The 21,177-nt window shown below is 44.0% G+C and overlaps 1 protein-coding gene across 4 annotated transcripts in view; it reads left to right on the top strand.

The window, feature by feature from the left end:
• Jak1 (Janus kinase 1) overlaps positions 1–21,177 on the top strand; it is a 117,684-nt gene that overhangs the window by 81,929 nt on the left and 14,578 nt on the right. For all 4 annotated transcript variants that reach the window (XM_075945518.1, XM_075945521.1, XM_075945519.1 and 1 more), the window contains 7 exons: positions 1,335–1,488; positions 3,783–3,946; positions 5,572–5,911; positions 7,556–7,741; positions 11,270–11,427; positions 13,546–13,669; positions 16,468–16,654. In XM_075945518.1, the coding sequence (XP_075801633.1) occupies positions 1,335–1,488; positions 3,783–3,946; positions 5,572–5,911; positions 7,556–7,741; positions 11,270–11,427; positions 13,546–13,669; positions 16,468–16,654 (1,313 nt within the window). The remainder of the gene's footprint in view (positions 1–1,334; positions 1,489–3,782; positions 3,947–5,571; positions 5,912–7,555; positions 7,742–11,269; positions 11,428–13,545; positions 13,670–16,467; positions 16,655–21,177) is intronic.

Raw genomic sequence — 21,177 nt, 5'->3', positions numbered from 1 at the left:
CTTTGTCCACACTGTTTCTAGATGTACCTGCTTGTTTCTTGGCTTGTTCTTTCAGAACTGTCTTGTCTCCTCCATGTACCTGCTGGTAGTCTGTGTTCTAGAGCCAGGAATGCTTAACCTGTAGCCTGCAGGTTGTGTGCATTCCAGGATAACTTTTTATTCTGGGAAAGTTACCTATTAAACATGGGATTAACTGCTCACAGTATCATCAGGGGTCCATGAAATGTTTGCATTTTATTGAATCACAAATAACTGAGTTGTAAAATGTAGCTCTTAGCAGATATTTATAGAGGAAAAGAGAAGTATGTGGGGACTATGAAAGCTGCAGTGTAGTTCTGCTTATGACATGTGTTCCACTTCCTGTTGTTTTGTATTATTGTGGGGCAGGGAACTCCCAGAGGGCAGAGACTACGCCTGAGAGCCCTCTGTATCCTGTTCTGCCCCCCCCCCCTTTTTTTTGGTCTGACTCTAAGAGGAGCTCTCTAGGGTGGGAGTTTTTGCTTCTCAGTAACATGGTTTTCTATAAACTTATTGGCCTATTTGAGAGAGCCCTAAACAGCTGAGTTTGTAGCCTGGAGACAGCTGGGCAAGAGTAGCTCAGCCACTCTCCCACAGCTCAGAAGTGTTTCCCCAACAGGTGACAGGCCAAAGTGGTAGTGAGTCAGGCTTGGAGTGTTAGGTCACTTTGCTCCAGTAACTTCAGTTTTCCTCCTCTGCACAAGGAAGCAATGAAGTCTCCCTGGGGGTATTGTTCTGAAGATTAGGTGGTATAGAGGTACAAAGTGCTGCTCACTTCCGTCCTGTTACCACAGCTGCTGTTTTTGTATTTCTCTTTTGAAGCCTTGCTCATTGTAAAAGACATCCCCAATTTAATAACAGCCATCTGGGACCTAAGAAAGACTACCATGTTAGTTCGATTGTAGATAGGACAGAACTTGATTTCAGAAATGGTACGACCAAGAATGGAAAGGTCTTAGGTTGAGGCAGGACAGCCAAGCAGGACTAGAGCTGTGGGGTAGCAGCTAGTTGTAGCCATCAAGTGTGTTTACCTAGGGAGGTGTATCAGGATTAGCAGGTGTAAGAAGAGCTGTCCTGTGATTACCAGGGCATTCTCCTCCTGACCCAGAGGAGGTGTTGGAAGTGCACTGTGGCAGTGCACTTGGAAGAGTAAGAACGGTTTTGGCTCAGGGTGATGAGGGTTCTAGATGCAAGCAAGGCTGTTTACATTTCAAGTTCCTCAGTTCAGCGTGGGCCATCCTGGGTAGATGCCTCTCTCAGGCCAGCAGTCCAGGGACTCTCCTGCCACAGTTGACATTGTTCTTACTATCTTTTAGATTCTATTTTACAAACTGGCATGGAACCAATGACAATGAACAGTCTGTATGGCGACATTCTCCAAAGAAGCAAAAAAATGGATATGAGAAGAAAAAGGTTCCAGAAGCGACCCCACTCCTTGATGCCAGTTCACTGGAGTATTTGTTTGCCCAGGTAGGAAGCTTGAGCCAGGAGACCTGCAGTTTGTGGGGAGAGTGAGGCCAGGTGGGGCTCAGATTCCCTGTGCAGCTGTACTTAGTGGCACTTTATGGCCTGTTCTGTGATATTCTTGCCCAGGTGATTGGGAAAGGCAGGTGACTGGGGAAGGTAGTATGGTAGCCAAGGAGCTGGCTCCCAGCTTTGGATTTTCCAGGCCAAGCACTTTTCTTTCCCCTGTGTTCTGTCACTTTGCTAGCCTTATATCAATTCATTTATGTAACATTATTTACTGGGTATATCTGTCTTGTTTGCTTCATGCCAAGACACTGGGCACTTGGATGATGTATACTCAAGCTAGACAAGAAACACTGAATTTGTAAACGATACATAGATACTGCATAAGAAATCATGGGAGCCAGGTATGGGATCTGACACCTGTAACTCCAGCACTTTAAAGACTCACATGTGAGTCTGAGGTTAGCCTGAGCTACTCAGTGAGAATCTGCCTTAAAGGAACAGACTTTAGTGATAGACTATGGAGAGGATTGATTAGGAAGAACTCATGAAGAGAGGAAGACTGCCCTGCTTAAAGATGGTGTCATCCTTGCTTTAGAATCTCACCTTCAGGAAAATCAGCATCTCAGCATAGGGTTTGTTGAGTTAGTTGTGTAGAATGTTCACAGACAGTCACAGGCTCTCAGTTCTCTTCCCAAGATCTCAGGTTCAAATTTTTTCTGCTCTTCAAGCATTGTTAGCATAGGTCCTTGTTATTTCTCAAAACTTTGTGGTACTGGCCAGTGACCTTTCTTTACCTGAAAGAAAAAAGTCCTATTGTATTGGACCCATACCCCCCCCCAAAACAAAATAAAACAAAACATGAAACATGAAAGTGTCTCAGTAGAAACCTCTCTTCCAGACCCATCTCACCCAGACAGAGTAGCTGGAATGTTCACCTTCCTGGGTGTGGGAGTACCTAGCAGAGAGTTGGTAGAGCTGTTGCAGTGTTATGGGAAGGTGCCCTGGAGTCAGGATCAGGCTTTCTCTCAGCCCCCAGTTCCCATGCCACTCTTCTGTTTGAATTTACTTTTTTGTAAGCACCTAATATTAGTGACTCCTCTTTTTCTTTTTTAGAATGGTCCCTCCATGAGGTCAGAAATATAGCTTCTCCACTCCTAAATCTCTAGTGCCTAGGAGAATGTCCTGCTCATGATTCCATTTCTCCCCTATCAGCACTCTAACAGGGCTGTTGTGAGGACTAAGGTAGTAAAGTAGTGCCTCACACGTCAAGCAGGGAGGTTAGGAGTTAGTAAATGGGAACTGTCCTGGCTCGCCATTGCACTGAACAAGGCTAGTTGTGGGTACTGGTTTTTAGTCTTGTTTTTAAAGTCCCCATTGGTTTATGGAAGGCTACACTTTCCCCCCATCTGTGAAATAGTGTATTATGTTGTCACTTTTCTGTCTTGAAAATACAAATAACACGTGTGGAGCAAACTGATGGTTTGTGGTAATGATGTACTGTGGAGTGTGACTCCTTCCCCTTTCCGCAAGCCCAGCTCCATGCACACAGTCCCTATACTAGGCTGGCTAGTACACGTTTATGAAGTTAATGCTGTCCCTATACTAGTCCCTATACTAGGCTGGCTAGTACACGTTTATGAAGTTAATGCTGTCCCTATACTAGTCCCTATACTAGGCTGGCTAGTACACGTTTATGAAGTTAATGCTGTCCCTATACTAGTCCCTATACTAGGCTGGCTAGTACACGTTTATGAAGTTAATGCTGTCCCTATACTAGTCCCTATACTAGGCTGGCTAGTACACGTTTATGAAGTTAATGCTGTCCCTATACTAGTCCCTATACTAGGCTGGCTGGTACACGTTTATGAAGTTAATGCTGTCCCTATACTAGTCCCTATACTAGGCTGGCTAGTACACGTTTATGAAGTTAATGCTGTCAGCCTGGTGTCATCTGTCAGACCTAATGCCTATGTCTAGGCATTGTTTACATAGAAAGCCCCATGATAGGGCTTTGTGAATTCGTGGTCTTCACCAGCACCTCGACAAGCACTCAGTAAATCCTCGCTGAATGAATGAATGAATGAATGAATGAATGAATGATGTAATCTAGGGAGAACATACTCTTAACTGCTTTGTGCCCCATTTCAGTGGACATAGCCTTAATATCAGAGACACTCTGATTCCTTTCCTTGCTGTGTGACATTTTGGCCATCTTGATCCTCTCCAGGTCAACATGGGTGGCTCCGAAAGCTTAGGTGGTGGCTCATTTTTTTCTCTTCTCTGCCCCTAAGGGACAGTATGATTTGATCAAATGCCTGGCTCCCATTCGGGACCCCAAGACAGAGCAGGATGGACATGACATTGAGAATGAGTGCCTGGGGATGGCTGTCCTGGCCATTTCACACTATGCCATGATGAAGAAAATGCAGTTGCCAGAACTCCCTAAAGACATCAGGTAAGCCTTCTTGCTAGCCCGAGTGGATAGTGGAGTCAGGTTACTGATTTGGCTCATTAGTTTTGAAGCAGGGCCTTGCTTCATCTAGTCCAAGCTGGCCTCAAACTCATGATCTTCCTACGTCAGCCTCCCAAGTACTGATATTACAGACATGTTCCACATCACCTAGCTGTAATGTTATTTTACATGTGCTCATGCATCTTTCAACATGATTCAAATCTTTGGATATTTGTACAAAGTAGCATACTTAAAATTGTGGCCTAATTTTTTTTATGCTAGCAAGTAATCTCAGAAACATGAACTAGAGTGAAGTGTCCAGGCAGGTTAGTGACCTGCGTGCTCTCCATGCTTCCTATCTTTCCCATGGTGGCATTGCTGTCTGTCGGGGCTGCCTTCTATAGCCTGTACTCTGTGACCTGGGAGCTGGTACCTCTGATGTGAGGGATGGTCAGTTATTAGTTATAGAAAATTGTATTAAGATGTGGTTTGAGATTAATATTCAGTCTATGTAATTTCAGCCCATTTGTGAAATTGAATTGCCATTTCTCTTACCAGTGAGCCATGAAAGACAATCCCAGCCGGGCATGGTGGTACATGCCTTTAGTCCGAGCACTTGGGAGGCAAGGACAAAGGCATCTCTGTGAGTTTGAGGCCAGCCTAATCTCTATAGCAAGTTCCATGGCAACCAATGCTACATAGTGAGACACTGTCTCAAATAAAACTAGAACAACAACAAAAAGAACAATCCCAAGTTTTAAGAGCTTATTTGCAAGAAATATAGCTCAGTGCTAGAGTCTCTTGCCTAGCAGTGTGAGCCCCTAGGTTCATCCCAAGTACCATAAAAGAAGGGCTAACCTTCAACTGTACCCTTCCAATATGAAGGGATGGTTCTTTGTGGCTAAATTGTTTATGATGGTAGCATACATCTCATGAGATTACTTCTGTTTCTATCTCTTTTTTCATTATTTATTTTTATTTTATGTACATTGGTATTTTGCCTGCATGTATGTCTGTGTGAGGGTGTTGTGTCCCCTAGCAATGGAGTTACAGAAGTTGTGAGCCACTATGTGGGTGCTGGGAATTGAACCTGGGTCCTTTGGAAGAGCAGTGATAACCACTGAGCTGTAGGCGGAGACTGCTCTTTGATTTCTTGGCTACCCAGACCCAAAATAATCACACAGAAACTGTATTAATTAAAACACTGGTTTGTCTATTAGCTTAGGCTTCTTATTAACTAACTCTTAAATCAACCCATTTCTATTATTCTGTGTATCGCCACAAGGCTTTGGCTTACTGGGTAAAGTTCTGGCATCTGTCTCCTTCAGCAGCTATATGGTATCTCTTTGACTCCCCCTACTTTTTCTCTATATCTCTGTTCTGATTCTGCCCTACCAATAGTACTAAAACATATTTACAACAGAAGGGAATCCCACATCACTGAGCAGAGTTAACCACTGAGCCTTCTCTCCAGCCTGTGTCTCTCTCTTTGTAATTGTTAACATCTGTGGTCCTTTGGGATTAGATCCTGTTTTTTCATTTGCCTGTACATACAAGGAAAGTCATAGAGGCATATTTATAGTCATTCTTTGCTAACTTGTATATATATTTTTTTAATTTTCTCTTAGTTATAAGCGATATATTCCAGAAACGTTGAATAAATCCATCAGACAGAGGAACCTTCTTACCAGGATGAGAATAAATAATGTTTTCAAGGATTTCCTTAAGGAATTTAATAACAAGACCATCTGTGACAGCAGTGTGTCCACACATGACCTGAAGGTGAAATACCTGGCTACCTTGGAAACTTTGACAAAACATTATGGAGCTGAAATATTTGAGACTTCTATGCTACTGATTTCATCAGAAAATGAATTGAGTCGTTTCCATTCGAATGACAGTGGCAATGTTCTCTATGAAGTCATGGTGACTGGGAATCTTGGAATCCAGTGGCGGCAGAAACCAAATGTAAGTGGCTGTGGGTATCTGATAAAGAAGAAAAGATCCTGTGTCACTGGAGTGTGCTATTGAGCCTGTCAGAATCACCTGTTTGCATTACCTCACCACGTAGGCTAAATTGAATCAGCTGGGCTGGAGGCCATGTATTACTCATCCCTCACATCCTAACTGAGCCTCGGCAGGCTTTTGGCTTCACAAAATAGATAATTGTGATTGTATTATGAAGCTTTATTGAGGTGTTTGTTTTGTTGTACTGGGTATTGATTGACTCAAGGTCCTGGAGCGTGCTACATACCCCTCCCCCACTTTTGCTTATTATCATTACAGTGCTGGAATCAAATCATGTTTAGGCAAGTGCTCTACTGCTGAACTGTATCCAAAGTTGTTTGTCTTTGTCAAATGAGGCAATAACACAAGTTTAAACCTAAGGAAGACATGTTCAAATTCCAGTTCCACTCCCTATAGTTATATGGCTTTAGGGGGGTTATTGAACCCATATAGGTACATAGGACTCATCTGTTAAGTTGTTCCTTAGTACCTAGAGGCAGGTATTATCTCATGATTCTGTGCAGGCACCTAAATATGTCGATGCTCATGTCTCATAGCTAATGATATAGTATTTTTATGCAACCTATACATTAGCCTTCTGTATACATTTATTATATCTAGATTGCCATAGAATACCTAATATTATGTAAATACTATGTAAATAGTTATATTGTACTCTTTATGGAATGGTGGCAAGAAAAGAGTGCATGTGGTTCAGACACAACATTACAGGCCTGACATTTTGGCCATTGGCTGTTATATCTGTGTACACAGAATTGGTGGATATAGAACCCTTGAAATCAGTGGGCTGACTGCAGTTACTGTTGTTGAGAGAACTAAACGGCATATGGGCACAGAACCTGATTGGTAATAACTGTTGACTGAATTGCTGTAACTATATAGTAATTACTACAAGTAATAATATTAAATGTAAGATTCATTTTTTCTCCCTGACTATTTTCTTGCTAAAATAACAATACCAAATTATGAAGGGCTTTCTGCATAGTAGTTAAAGTTTAGATAGGCATCTCATGAAGATTAAAAGTTGATATTTTATGGCTGGGGGAATGGTGACTCAGAGATGACTAGTTAAGTAACCGGAACAGACAGGAAGTTAATGTGGAATCTGTTCTGCAGAGCTCATGCTAGTCAACTAGATAAACTCATGCAGCTATGTTCTTCGGTGCATCAGTTGTTGACATATGGACTCATACCATCTCTTGAAAAGCTTCACTATTACAAAGTCAAAACATAGGTGGCAGGAGGAACTTGGGTTTTTCCCATTCGTGTTTGGGAAAATCTGTTCTCTGCCTGTGCTGAAGCACACTCTCCGTCTGTGGTTGGTACATGCCCATTATGTCCCCTCCAACATCAACATGCATGTTGTAGATTGGGTGATTATTGGAGAATGAAATCCAAGAGTCTCTGGTAGGGCTCCATCATTTGTTTATAAGCCAGTGGTTCTCGGAGCTGCTCTGACTTTAGGTACGCTGACTTTCTCTTCCCTGGGCCTTGACCTTTTACAAAATTGTTGGAAGCACTGACCTTTTACCAACAGAAAATGAGAAAGCCAACTAAATCGTGTCACTTTTGTTATCTTATCAGGTTGTTCCTGTTGAAAAGGAAAAAAATAAACTGAAGCGGAAAAAACTGGAACATAAACAGAAGAAGGATGAGGAGAAAAATAAACTCCGGGAAGATTGGAACAATTTTTCCTATTTCCCTGAAATCACCCACATTGTAATAAAGGAGTCTGTGGTCAGCATTAACAAGCAGGACAACAGAAACATGGTAAGCCTGCTTAGGAGCTGCTCAGTCTAGATGTGATGATGAGAGAGAGACACACACACTGCTGAGGATGTTCTGTGACACATGATTTCCAGACTTCCATCCCCACTTAAAGGTTCCTTTTAAACCAGAAGTCCCATTGCTAGGGTCTGTCAGTGTCTGCTTCAGAGTTATGCTGGCACATCCCAGTACTGTGCTTAGTTTTTGCAAATGCCCACATGCTTTAGGGTTTTTAACCACCTAAAGGTATCTCAATGTCAACATTTAGTTAATAAAAATAAGTGAACAGTGGACCAGAGAGATGGCTCAGCTGTTAAGAGCAATTGCTATTCTTTTAAAAGACCCTAGTTTGGACGGCAGCATTCATGTCCTGTGATTCAAAACCAGATCTAGAAAATCTGATGTCTTTTTCTGGTCTCTGTGGGCACATGAACACTTAAGGCACATGCAAACACACACACAAATGTGGCTATGAAAGAAAAGGAGTTAAATTAGCCCTTTATTTATTGTACCATGTTGGTGTGGCATACAAAGATGCATGGAGGTCTCTCCTAGACAAAAGCCTGCTGTGTGGTGACCCTGTCCCAGGACTGGTACCTGAATTCTTCTCTTAGATTGCTTCTGCCAATCTAATGCCTCCCAGTCTCCACCTCCCAAAAGTCTCTTAAGAGCCTGATCCACTGCACAACCAGACCAACATTCTCAAACCCAGGAAATACCAATTTCCCACCTTCTCAGCACACTGGACAAGGAGCAATACGGGGTAAGGAGAGGGGCGTCCACAAGGACCAAGGTCCCTACTTGCCCGGCTCATACACTAGACCTCACAGGAGAGCTGGATCCAACACCTGGCCTCTTCTCTTTATTCTGTTTTCTGGTCTTTCTGCTGTATGGGCCACTCTTGTGTGTTGTAGGTCTGTTCCTAAAGTTTATTACTGTAGACTCCCATCTATCTCATAATGTAAACCATAAATTAATCTCTAGTTTTAAAAGAAAAAGATGGAGGCTGCAAGTCTGCTCCTTTGCTGAGCTGGGTGGGTCATCTGAGATGAAATAGTTGGAAGCCACATTTGACACATGATTAGACTTCAGGCAAGTGGCAGGCCACAGAACAGCCCCATCCGCGTGTCAGGCACACCCAGGGACTCTGGGACAGCAGGGAGAATGTCACCTCATTTGAGGACACAGCCTAGACAAGCAGCACAGTTTGGCAGGGAAAGTGGTAACTCTGCCAGATAAACATGTTTTTGTTGTGGGAAGTCACCCCTAATACCACCTGTTGAGGACAGGCTAGTGTGACAGGCTCACTTACAAAGTGAAGGGCGTCAGCACCAGGGAAATACCTTGTTTTGTCTAAAACAATGTCAGAAAGATAATGCACCACTCAAAGGTAGAGCATGGTGAGATCAGGACACACACAGTCACATTCTCATCTCTAGAAGCTGCCTTTCTGACAGCCTTCTGGAAAGCAGTTTGACAACAGATGCAAAAACCTTGAAAATACTCCAGTGGGTCCCTGTTTAGGAACCCAAGGAACATGTTTTCCAGAAACCATGTGAGATGCAGACAGTGGCTTGTAAGTAAGTGTTCAGTTCAGCAGTATTTACAGTGTCAAATGCTGCGGACACCCTAGGTGTGCAGAAAGAAGGCTGAAAAAATGGTGAGTTCACACAAGTAGTAGAATATTACATAACCAAACTGTTAAAAGAAGAAACAAGCTCTGTAAATGGAATAAAAACAGAATGTAAATATTGATCTATAAGCTAGTACTGATGTACTTTACCAAGTTTTTGGAGGTTAGCATGCATGTGTACATGCCCTTAGACCAAATGTTCCATCTTCACAGCCATTTGTTTGTGCTAAGATTGTGAGTGGCTTTCATTTTCTTAGTCTACCTTCCCTGCTTTTGGACATTAAAACAAATAACTTTATCCGGATAAAAAATGTAGCTAAAGTGAATGGCTGGTGAGATGGTCCAGCAGGTATAGACACTTAGCCACCAAGCCTGATGATGCGCTGAGTTCAGTCCCCAGGAGCCACATACGGGTAGAAGGAGAGAACCGACTCAAGAAAGTTGTCCTCTGACCGCCACATGTGCACTGTGGCATGCATGTGTTCCTGCGCACACACATAAATCCAATAAAAAATTAAAAAGTAAAGAGAGAAATAGAATGTTGAGAGATGTTGGTGGAAAGTGGGAAAAGGAGGGAGAAGCATATTACTGATCCCTCAGCATGGGTTGTAGGTTGTGGTGAGGAGCCTGCGTTGGGTCTTTAGAAAAATGATTCTCAACTTGTGGGTCATGACCCCTTTGGAGGTTGAAGAACCCTTTCACAGGGGTTGCCTAAGACCATCTGCATATCAGATGTTATGATTCATAAAGGTAGCAAAATTATAGTTAGAAAATAGCAATGAAAATGATTTTATGGTTGGGAGTCACCACAGCATGAGGTATTAAGGGGTCTCAGCATTAGGAAGGTTGAGAAGCATTGCTTTAGAAGAACTGTAAGATGTAGGGTATCAGCTCAGTTTCAAATGGGGGACCTGAGACTACAATGGAGAGCCATAGGGACTTGTACTTCATATTGAGAAAGTGGCAGAATTTGTCTGAGGCTGCCTGGCTGTAGGCCACACTTTCTGCCAGTGTTGTTAGGGCTTCTAAGGAGTTACCATCCCCCAGGGAATCTGAGGGGGTGGGAGTGGCAATGACGGCAGGCCAGTGGTCTGCTTCTTCACTGTGGGAACCCTTGTAACAACAAAGGAAGAAAAGCAGTAAGTGGGGTTTACATTTTATGAGCAGCTCCATCCTATCTGAGCTGCCAGTGACATCTGGCACCCAGTTAGTGCTCCCATATTGAAGGCAGAGTTCACACTAGGCACTCAGGCCTCTGTTTCTGCCAGGCTACTGTGCTGCAAAGGGAGCTATAACAAGGAAAGACTAGAAATACCTGTCTCTTGTAACTTCACCAACACCAGCACTGAGATTGTGCCAGGTGTTTCCTCCTCTAAGGCCCTGACAAGTGCCAGCTGTTTTAATTATCATGTCAACTCTGTGGTGGTGGTATTCCCTATTTTACAGAGGCATGGAGAGGTTAAGTAACCTGTTAAGGACACACTGATTCTAGTTGACCATTTTGACCCATAGAAACAGTGAGTTGACTATGTTTGGGCCCAGTGGCAGGTGGAGATGCTCTAAAGCTGAAGAGGCAGGCTGCAGAGCTTGTGATTCACTGGTGTGCCCTCCTCCCACCCGAGAACATTCTTGCTCTCTGTATCTCCACTCTTTGAGCAGGCAGTACTTGGCTGCTGGTCCTTCCTGAGAGCAGAACACCAACAGGTTGCCAAGTCTTGCTTTGATTATCAGTTCTCTGCATCTCCCACACACCTCTCGTGCTTAGGTTTCTGCTGTCAGCAAATGAATTCCTTTGTATGCCAGGTGGGCCCTGCTTTAAAATTGGCTTTTCAAAGGTGTCTGTAGGTGCGAGCCACATCAGAATAGTGATGTAACTGTGCTATGTCTTCTCTCTCCAGGAACTGAAGCTCTCTTCTCACGAGGAGGCCTTGTCCTTTGTGTCCCTGATAGATGGCTACTTCCGGCTTACAGCAGATGCCCACCATTTTCTCTGTACTGATGTGGCTCCCCCACTGATCGTCCACAATATACAGAATGGCTGTCATGGACCAATCTGGTTAGTTCCAGAATGCTCTTAATGACCTTTGGTGTGAAAAGAGCCTAGGTTGTAGAGGTAGACCGTCTAGTTCCCATAGCTCCACGGGTGCCTGTTGTTGAGAATGGGGCAGTTGGCCAGCAGCTAGTGCTTGGAGGCACCTTCTTTGCTCACTGATCTTCTATCAGCCCTTCCTGTCATTTTCTGATGGCCCAACTACTCCCTTAATTTGGTATCTGCTTTTCATAGTTCAACCTCTTCACTTCTCCATAGCCAACTCTTCTTATCCTGTCCAATACTGAGCACTTCAAAGGAGACAGGATTCAGATCTTAAATCTTAGGAATTGTCTTCATCTGTATTCCATTGCTTTCCCCCTTCTTCTCATCTTGATTACCCGAGAAACAGGTAGTTTGGTGGTGTGTGGTCACTGAAAGAGCTCACAGCCTTGGGAGATAGGCACATGCACTGCAGAGCGAGGAGTTGGCCACCCTGAAAGCATTTTTTTCTGGTGCTCCAGTTTCAGTTGAGCCTCCAGACATTGGCACTGGCTTTTCTCCATGTGTAGAATGCCCTTCCTCTAGGGCAGTGGTTTTAACCTTCCTAATGCTACAACCCTTTAATACAGGGTTTATGTGACTCATGTTTATGGTGACCCCCAGCCCTAAAATTATTTTGTTGATACTTCATAACTGTAATTTTGCTACTGTTATAAATCAAAATGTAAATATCTGATATGTGAACTCCCAAATTATTCAGGATCCACAGGTTGAGAACCACTGCTCTAGGGTCTCCACAGCCCTCCCTTCCTCCCTTCCTCCAGGTGTTGGCTCCTGCCTTGTCTGAGAAGTCTTCTCTAATCACTTCTATAAAGTGACAACATTCTGAACCCTCCCTGTGCCTCGTCCCTGAATACTGTGTTCTGCTTTGCTTTCCTTCAGTGGTGTTCGTTACCTCCTTACCACCGATGTTTAGTTTATGTCCATGTTTCCTGTTTGACTTGCCTTTCTTCCCAGAGAATGAGCCTCCTAAAGGCAGAACCATGTCTGCATTGCTTACTGCTATTTCAGCTTGTACAGCAAGGACATTGAGTGCACGTGAAGGAATAAATGTTGCGTGTTTGTGGGAGGCTGAAATCTACTACTTGGGAGTAGGTAGCATTCATATAAGATTAAGCACTGAAGAGTGAATGATAGCTTCCCAGGTCTCAAAGAGGAGACAGCTATGTGTTCAACATGAGCAAGGGTATGACCATATGGCACAGTTGGAAAGTTCTTGAAGTCTCTATTTTTCTTCTTCTTTATTTTTGTATGTGTAGGAGGAGGGTTGGTTTCTAAGATAGGGTTTCCCTATGTAGCCTTGGCTGTCCTGGAACCACTCTGTAAACCAGGCTGGCCTTGAACTCAGAGATCCACCTACTTCTGCCTCCCAAGTGCTGAGATTAAAGGCTTGTGCCACCGCTGCTCGGCAAGTCTCTGCTTTTCTAAAGCACACTGACCACACCAGTCCTCTTTCACCAACACTTGTCAGCATGTTTACCAAGCACTGGTAACCATTTAGCCAGTGTTCTGTGCCCTCTGCACATCATGACTCTCTGCATTGTGGAATGCAAAGGAGTATAAGACCTGTTCTCCTCTAATGCTCTTTTGCTCATCACTGAGGTATTTATTCAGCTTGTTACTGATTAAGCACTTACTGTGAGCCAGGCCTGTTGGGGTCACTGAGGACACAGTAAACAAATTGGACCAAATTGCCCTCCTCAATGGGGCTCCTTTTTCAGTTAGAATGAGGGGCTGGAGAGGCCCAGTATGGGACTCCTGGTGCTGTATCCTTGGCAACCTTCACTCACCAGTATTATGAGATGTTATTCTGGTGAGACATGGAGATAGTGTCTTTGTAGAACTTGGGGATAATCAAGCAGGTCTCTATGTCTTGGGGTGCAGTAGGTGAGTTCTTTTCTAGGTATTGGATATTCAGGGTGTCTCAAGTTCCTCCATATTGTCAAATGCTTCATGCCATTCAGGGTCCTGGCAGGTAACAATATGGGACTGGAAGTTTGCACTAGTGCATGAAGTAGATGTTGCTGGTATTTGAAGTGCTGTGGTGTGAGCCTTTGTCTATTGCCCATTTTCTCTCTCCAGCACAGAATATGCCATCAATAAGTTGCGGCAAGAAGGGAGTGAGGAGGGAATGTACGTGCTGAGGTGGAGCTGCACTGACTTCGACAACATCCTCATGACTGTCACCTGCTTTGAAAAATCTGAGGTTAGTCAGGACACAGGAGTGGGCCAAGAGATGCAGCCACAAGGTATCTGTTCATTGCTACCCAGCCCAGGAGCTATGGCAGAGAAGAACACCTGGGTCTATGAGCAAGTCCCTGGTAATCTGGAAAGAATGTCCTGTCTGATAGGACACTCAGTAGCCAAGACCTCGTATCCTTCCTTATGGCCAGTCTCCCTCCCTCTATCCCTTCCTCCTTCCTTCTTGTCTCTCCTCTTTTCTTTCTTTTTCCCTTCTTCCTTCTCTCTTTCCTGCTTTCCACCCTCTTTTCCTTCTTTTCTGCCATCTCTTGGCAGAAGGGCTATAGCTTTGGAAGGTGGAACATGACCAGATAATTGCCTCCCATCAGGCACAGGTGAATTTTAGCATAATTATCTAGAGTGGCTTACTTTATACCCAGTGGCAGGATCATCAGACATACAACTGTGTTTGCCTGTGGCATTCTCTGGTATATGTAGACTAGTGTCAGAAAGCCACCTTATCAACATGGCCTCTTTTCCCCAGCAGTAGCTTTGGTCATTTTAACATAAATTGCTGTCCCAAGGTGTCTGCTACATAAACATCCAGATGTGGATTCAAGCCAAGAATAAAGTGAGAGAAATGAAGATGATGTGTGGTTTTAAGATTGCTGCCTCATGATCTCTCGAGTGTCTTTGCTAGTCATGCAGCTTTTTAAAATGCTAAGTGGAGTATGTTAGAGAATAATGAGGGTGATTAGTTAAGAGTATTTGTTTGGGGTTGATTTATTTTATTGCTTGTTTATTTGGTTTTTTGTTACAAGAATACCTTTATGTAGTTCTCACTGTCCAGGTTGGCCTTGAACTTGTGGAGATTGGTGACCTTTACCTCCTGAGTGCTGGAATTAAACGTGTGTGTACCACCATGCTTGATGAAGATAGTGAGTTTTACAGTGTTAGTCTACATTAAGTCTACCAGGAATAGTGAGACTCACCTAGACTGGAAAAATGAGAGGGTAGAGCCTACTAGATGGAGGCCAGACATTAGCATATGGTAGAAATCAGACACAGGAACGAAGTACCAGAGAACCCTAGTATTGGGCTCTGTGAAGAGTGGAAGGAGGAAGTCACATAAGGAACCCAATACTGCCAGGCGTCCTGGATAAAGCTGCAGGAGTATTCCTGAACAGCTGGGCCTTAGGGCTGAATGGAGCTCAGAATTTGTCAGGCTTGTTACCTTCACAGGATGCCTGTTTTCATTTCTCTTCAATCTTTGGAGGAAGTTTAATAGAATGGATGTCTGTGTAAGATAGCCCCACCTCCTGAGGTAGAGTCAGCCTAATTCAGTGTCTGAGTAACACAGCCGTGGTCAAGTTACCGTGGGAAAAGAAACAGTCACAAAGAGGATTGTCTATTTCATCCAACATTTTACATACATGCAGTTGGTTAAAGCTTACCATATGATAGAGGTGGTGCTATCCCATTGCAAAGATTTTTATGGATAAGTAACCTTGCCGACATGGGTATTTTAAATATCCTTTCCCACTTTATACCATAAGGAGATCTTTCTGACCTAAATTCTTGATATCTTTATTTGTAAAAGAAGATCCCATGGAATAAAGCTGCTCAGACTCTTTTTGTGGGATTGTGGACTGGATGGACAGCCAGACACCAGCTCTGGGCTGGTTCATGGTGTGCCGGGTGATTTTAGCAACCAGAATTCTTACTCCATACACAGTATAGGATAATCTTTAGGATGTGCTAAGGCTTTTATCTTCTTCTAAAGTTAGCATATACTATACATAATAATGAGTTTATTATATTTTCATGTATGCATATTTTGATCATATTTACCCTTTATAACCAACCCTTTCTTTCTCTCTTGCCACCTCCAACTCTGACCAATCTCTTTCCTCTTCCCAGAAAGTCCTTCTTCCATCGTCTTGTCTTTATTTGGATGACCAACTGATCTTAATTAGAATTGCTTATAGGATCATAGGCATTAGTAGCTATACCATGAAGTTATACCACATAGCTATACTGTACTAGTATCTATATCATGGAATACAGTGCCCCTTCCTTCCCCAGCAGCTGTTAACTGTGTTCGTATGCTCAGAAGGATGGAGTCTCCCAATCCCTCCTCCACGATAAGATGTTAACCAGCTAGCCTAGTTCACATGCAGTGGCTGTGTTGTGCCAGGAAAAAGGGTTCTGTAACACTGCATCTTTCCCTCCTCCTCTTACATTTTTTCAGCCTCTTCTTCCATCATGTTCTGTGAGCCTGAGAGGACATGGCACAGATAGCCATTTAGGGGTCAGCTTTCAACAACTGGTATTCTAAGCCGAGCTGTGGTGGCGCAAGCCTTTAATCCCAGCACTTGGGACGCAGAGGCAGGTGGATCTCTGTGAGTTCAAGGCCAGCCCGGTCTAGAAGAGCTAGTTCCAGGACAGGAACCAAAAAGCTGTGGAGAAACCCTGTCTCAAAAAAAAAAAAAAAACCAACTGGTATTCTAAAATGTGTCTAGTTTTCTTAAAATATTCAACAGTCCTATGACATTTTCATGGCCTTCATCTTATATGCCATTTCTGTAAGATTTAACAACACTTCTGCAGCTATAAGATCTCTGTATGCTAATATAGTAACTCCCTTTATCAGTGCCTTTTTCTGGCACTGTCCATTATTGACTTACTGCTTGGTTGGTTTGTTGGTGGAGTTTATTTGGGGATATTTTTAGATGTACAGTTTCTACACCCTCTTACTCAGTGCTCTCTAACATTAACATTGCCTGACTCCATTCTAAACAGGGTTGTTTTTCTGAATGGCAGGTGTTGGGTGGCCAGAAGCAGTTCAAGAACTTTCAGATTGAGGTACAGAAGGGCCGCTACAGCCTGCATGGTTCTGTTGACCACTTCCCCAGCCTGAGAGACCTCATGAACCACCTCAAGAAGCAGATCCTGCGCACAGACAACATAAGCTTTGTATTAAAGCGCTGCTGTCAGCCTAAGCCCCGAGGTTTGTCTCTGCCAGAGCCAGGTTGTGTCGCTTGGAGATGCCCTTGCCACTTTGTGATGCTTTACATGTGGAACAAAGGTTGCTGTCTCAGTTAAAGCAGCTGTAGTTCCACGTGTTTTTCTTTGAGTTCTGTCGCAGGTCTGTCCTTATGTCAAGTCTCATCCCTCTAGTGAAGCAGTTCTCAACCTGTGCGGGATTGAGATGTGACCCTTTAGGGGATTGAATGGACCCTTTCACAGAGGTTGAATATCATCCTGCATATCAGATACTTACTTTACAATTTATAACAGTAGCAAAATTACAGTTACGAAGTAGCAATAATTTTATAGTTGGATGTCCCTACAACATGATGAACTGTACTAAAGGGTCACAGCCTTAGGAAGGTTGAGAACCACTGCTCTAGTGCCAGTGCTGTCTATAGAATAGATACACACCTCTTCTCACCACCCTAGTGAAATTGCAGGAAAGACAGTGTTTGGGATTAATTAGCAGGGATTTCTTTGTTCTTTGAAGTGGCTTGATAGCTCACCTGTTTATGTATTAGACAGATGTTCCTGGCATGTCTGTGGGCCAAAGAACTGTTAGATGGGAAGACCCAGGCCCTGTTCTCTGAGGTTGTGTAGTCTAGTGCAGAAAATGTTACAGATCACTGAGACTACTTCAGTATTCGATGGGTGATAGATATAATACCCTTGGGTGAAAAGAAATAGTTAAGATCTCTGAATCATGAGGCATGGCAGCAGGAGACAGATCTTGAGCTAAGTGTTGGGTGATGAGAGGGAGGAGTTAGGCAAAGTCATGCCCAGCACTGCTACAAATACGCATGAAACAGTGTGGCAGGCCAGGGCAGGGACTGCAAAAAGCTTCTAGAGGGAGAGGAGAAGAAATGGGACTAAAGAGAGAAGATTTGGGATTATAGGACGCCTTGGCTGCTATACCAAGGAGCTGAGACCTCCTGCAAGCAGAGGGCTAGATAGAATGATCAGGAAGTAAAACCCAGGCTAGTGACTAGGGCATCACCTGCTTTTGGCCACACACTGAAATTAGAATGACTAATACCCTTGAGGTATACGTCTTGCCTCAGAATGTGAGTGTGAAAGTGTGCTTTGGGGGATACCTGGCCAAGGACTCGTCTTACATAATGATATGAGTTATAGTAAATTGGGAGTCAAAGCTAACCTGAATTCTAGATCCCCATATATTGGGATTTTTGTTTCTTCACCCCAAGGTGCTGCTTTGCCTTTGCCAGATCCGCCCTTGGAAGTCTCAGGCCTTGACTAAAGAGAATGCGGCTCAACTCTTGACACTAGCCTTGGACCAGGCTCTTGTTCTTCAAGAGTCACCTGGAAAGATAGAAAGGGCCCGGGTTCTCTTTCCAGAACTGCTAGAGATTGAACTCAGAGCCTCATGCACACAAGTCATGTGCCTGTCCTTCAGCTGAGCTATACTTCAGCCCAGTGTGAAATATGTTTTAGCCTCAGCAAAAGGCAAGATCCTGAATTTGGTGAAAGAGGAAGGACTTGTGTTCTTGTTTATCAGATAGGGTTACCTGCCAGCCTCAGAGAATAACTGCAGCCTTTGTTTTTATGCTAGATGATGTTCCACAACGGGCAAAAACACATCTGCCTCTTGCCCATGAGACCTCAGAGCTCCATAGGGCCTTGAGGCCCAGCGGTCCTATTTACTCATATGACCTCTCTTCTGGATGTTAAAACAGATCTTATTTCCCTAGGGATCATGGTCCATGGGAGAACACAGAATCCACAGGAATGGAGAAGACTGGATACTGAAATGTGCTTTCCTTGTCAGGTCCCTCCCTGTACAGAGTTCTGATGTCGATATCACCCCCTAGCAGCACAGATCTAGAAGCCAGTAGCTGTGGAGGGAGGAATGTAGGAACAGAGCTGAACAGCTCTTGTGTGGCTTCTCCTGCGGCCCTTCGGACACTGAGCACTGACGGTGTCTTCTGACTCCTTTTCTCGCTTGCTTATGAGCTTTCAAGACAAGCTTTGGATTTCACTCGCTGCTCTGGGACTCATGGGAAGCATGGGGTACACACTGAATTGTATGCAGTACTGTCCATAAGGTGATAATGTTGGGATAGCTTCCACTGTAGCATAGCTACTATGTCCAGGTAGTTTAGTGACTATTTCATTGTTTTTCCCCCCACATAGGAAGTTGGTTTCAGAGGTATTTAATGATTTGCTTAAGACTCCACAGCTAATGGCATCAGTAGTCATTAGAGTAGTGAGTGGCAGTGGATAATAATAATGGCTACTAACACTTAGTGTTTGATCTGCCAGTTAAAAGGCTTTACATGATTTTTACCATTTAATTGTCAGAATAATTCAGGATGCCATTGTCCCTATTGTATTTGGCCAACACCCTACATGGAGAAAGAGTACAGATTTGAACACACACTATCTCACCCCAACCCTCTCCATTCCATCTACATACACTTTGCAGAGGGGCAGGTACCATGGTGAGCCAAGTCTGTGGAGGAGGGAAGGCTGAGGGAACCCAGTGTGGAGTTTCCTCATGTTGGTTCTCAGAGCCTGCTTTCTTGCCTCTGACACCTGCAAATTAAAGAAGTGCTGAAATTGGGAGCCTGGGACACAAGAGTATCCTTTCAGGTTGCTCAGTTTCTCTGTTCTCCTAACTGTAGGATTCAGAGTCAGACACCTTGATCTGGGTTTCATACTGCTTATACTAGAACATACAACTCTTCATGTAATAAAGCCAGGGGAAAGACAGGAGGCCAGCCAGAAGCACATGATAGGTAAATCCTTGATTAGGCCCGGTGCCCAGCTCCACACTCCATGGAACCTGTCAGTGCTCAGTACAGGCATGCATGCTCCTTATTTCCACTCAGTTGCTCCTTGTGGAGGACAGCTCTTCAGGCCCACAAGGCTGGAACACTGGTGAAAGACAAGGATAGTGGTTGATCGTGATGACAGTTGTTGCCAGTGGTGGAGCCTTTACTGCACACTAAAGATCTTCTAGGCATGGTCTCATCTGTCTCACTTAGCAACCTGAGGAGGGCACAGTTTTCTCATACAAAACATGCTCATGGTGGTTAAATGTGCCCCCTTCCCCCTACATCAACCCTAGTGCAGGTGCCTTGAGGCACACACCCAGATAATCAAGCCATGAGCCGCTTTGGATCCGTGCTTCTCTCTTAACTTCCAGATGGTGTGCCGCCAGCCTGTGTCATTACATCTGACACCACCTCTTCTTTCTAGGACAGCTCCTGTTTAATCTGCATTTTCCCAGGGAATAGGCTAGAGTCGAGATAAACAGTGGAAGGAATAGCTCAGAAGAAAAGGAGCACCCAGAAGATGCCTGAATCCAGTTTCTGGTACTTATATCGCACCTCTGGGTCCTGAGCATTCTGTAAATCCTTCCTCTCCGACTTAGAAAGCCCTGTGGTTAGGTTGCTGATTGTCTTTGAGCCTTTGTTCTGAACTGGAGTTCAGATGAGGATACTGACAATTCCTACCACTTGGGCTTGTCCTGAGGGCCCAGAAGTTAACCGTATTAATCATTGCTTGTAGAACTGTACCCGGCATAGCATAAACAAAGTGTGAATGTAAACAGAAAAAAAGCAGGGAGCCCTATTCTGAGGGAGAAGATTTGAGGAACCTGATTGTGGCGAGGTAACCAATGTGGTAACTAGTGCTTACTAGTTTATTGCCACTATGGACTGTGCCTCATAGTTTTTATAGATCTTTTGGGAACATCCTTATCAGAAACTAAGAATCAGGACTCCCATGGGAGACTATTTCTCCCTGAACTCATTACTATCTTCCAGTGCAAGAACTTCCCCAATGGTTCTGGTCCAGCTGAAGGAAGTATGTGATGTGTTCAGGGACTATGACAGGTCTGCCTGTTTCCCAGAGGATTCTGCACTGTATCTGTATTTGGAAGGTTATGTTGCATCATTATTACTTTGCAGCTTGCCAGAGGATAAATTCCCTGTTGCCCATGTAACCCTGACCTGACAGACCTGGTCATGTGTTGCATTTGCTGTTTAACTTCGTGGGGCTCGGGGAATGGTTCACTCCTAACCCACATGCTTAGAGGTTGTAGCTTCATCCAGCAAGATTACTAGGACACTCAACCTAGATTGCCTTTTCCCCACTATCTGCATAAAGCTGTGTTTCCCCTTTCCAAAGGGTTCCCTAGACTCAGAGCATCAGCCTCTCCTCAATGCTCCTCCTTCAGTGTTGAGGACTGAATGAGTGCTCCTACATTTAACAATTTCTTTTCTGGAGCTGGCGAATAGAGTGCGTGCCTAGCATGTATAAGACCCTGGTTTTAATTCCCAGTACCACAAAGTAAACATAAAACCAAGTAACTTGTTGAACATTCCTTATGTTTCAGGCTGTAGAAATAGAGCAGAAAATGAGGCAGACATGGTCCCCAGCTTCTTGAAATTTAGTTCTGAGATTCTCTAACTCACTAGTTGAGTCTGACTTTGAATTTCTGATTCTTTTGTTACTGTCTCTCAAGTGCTGGGACTA

This window comes from Microtus pennsylvanicus, chromosome 13, assembly GCF_037038515.1.
Source record: "Microtus pennsylvanicus isolate mMicPen1 chromosome 13, mMicPen1.hap1, whole genome shotgun sequence".
Classification (NCBI taxonomy): domain Eukaryota; kingdom Metazoa; phylum Chordata; class Mammalia; order Rodentia; family Cricetidae; genus Microtus; species Microtus pennsylvanicus.
This window is presented reverse-complemented; position numbering and strand designations above follow the sequence as displayed.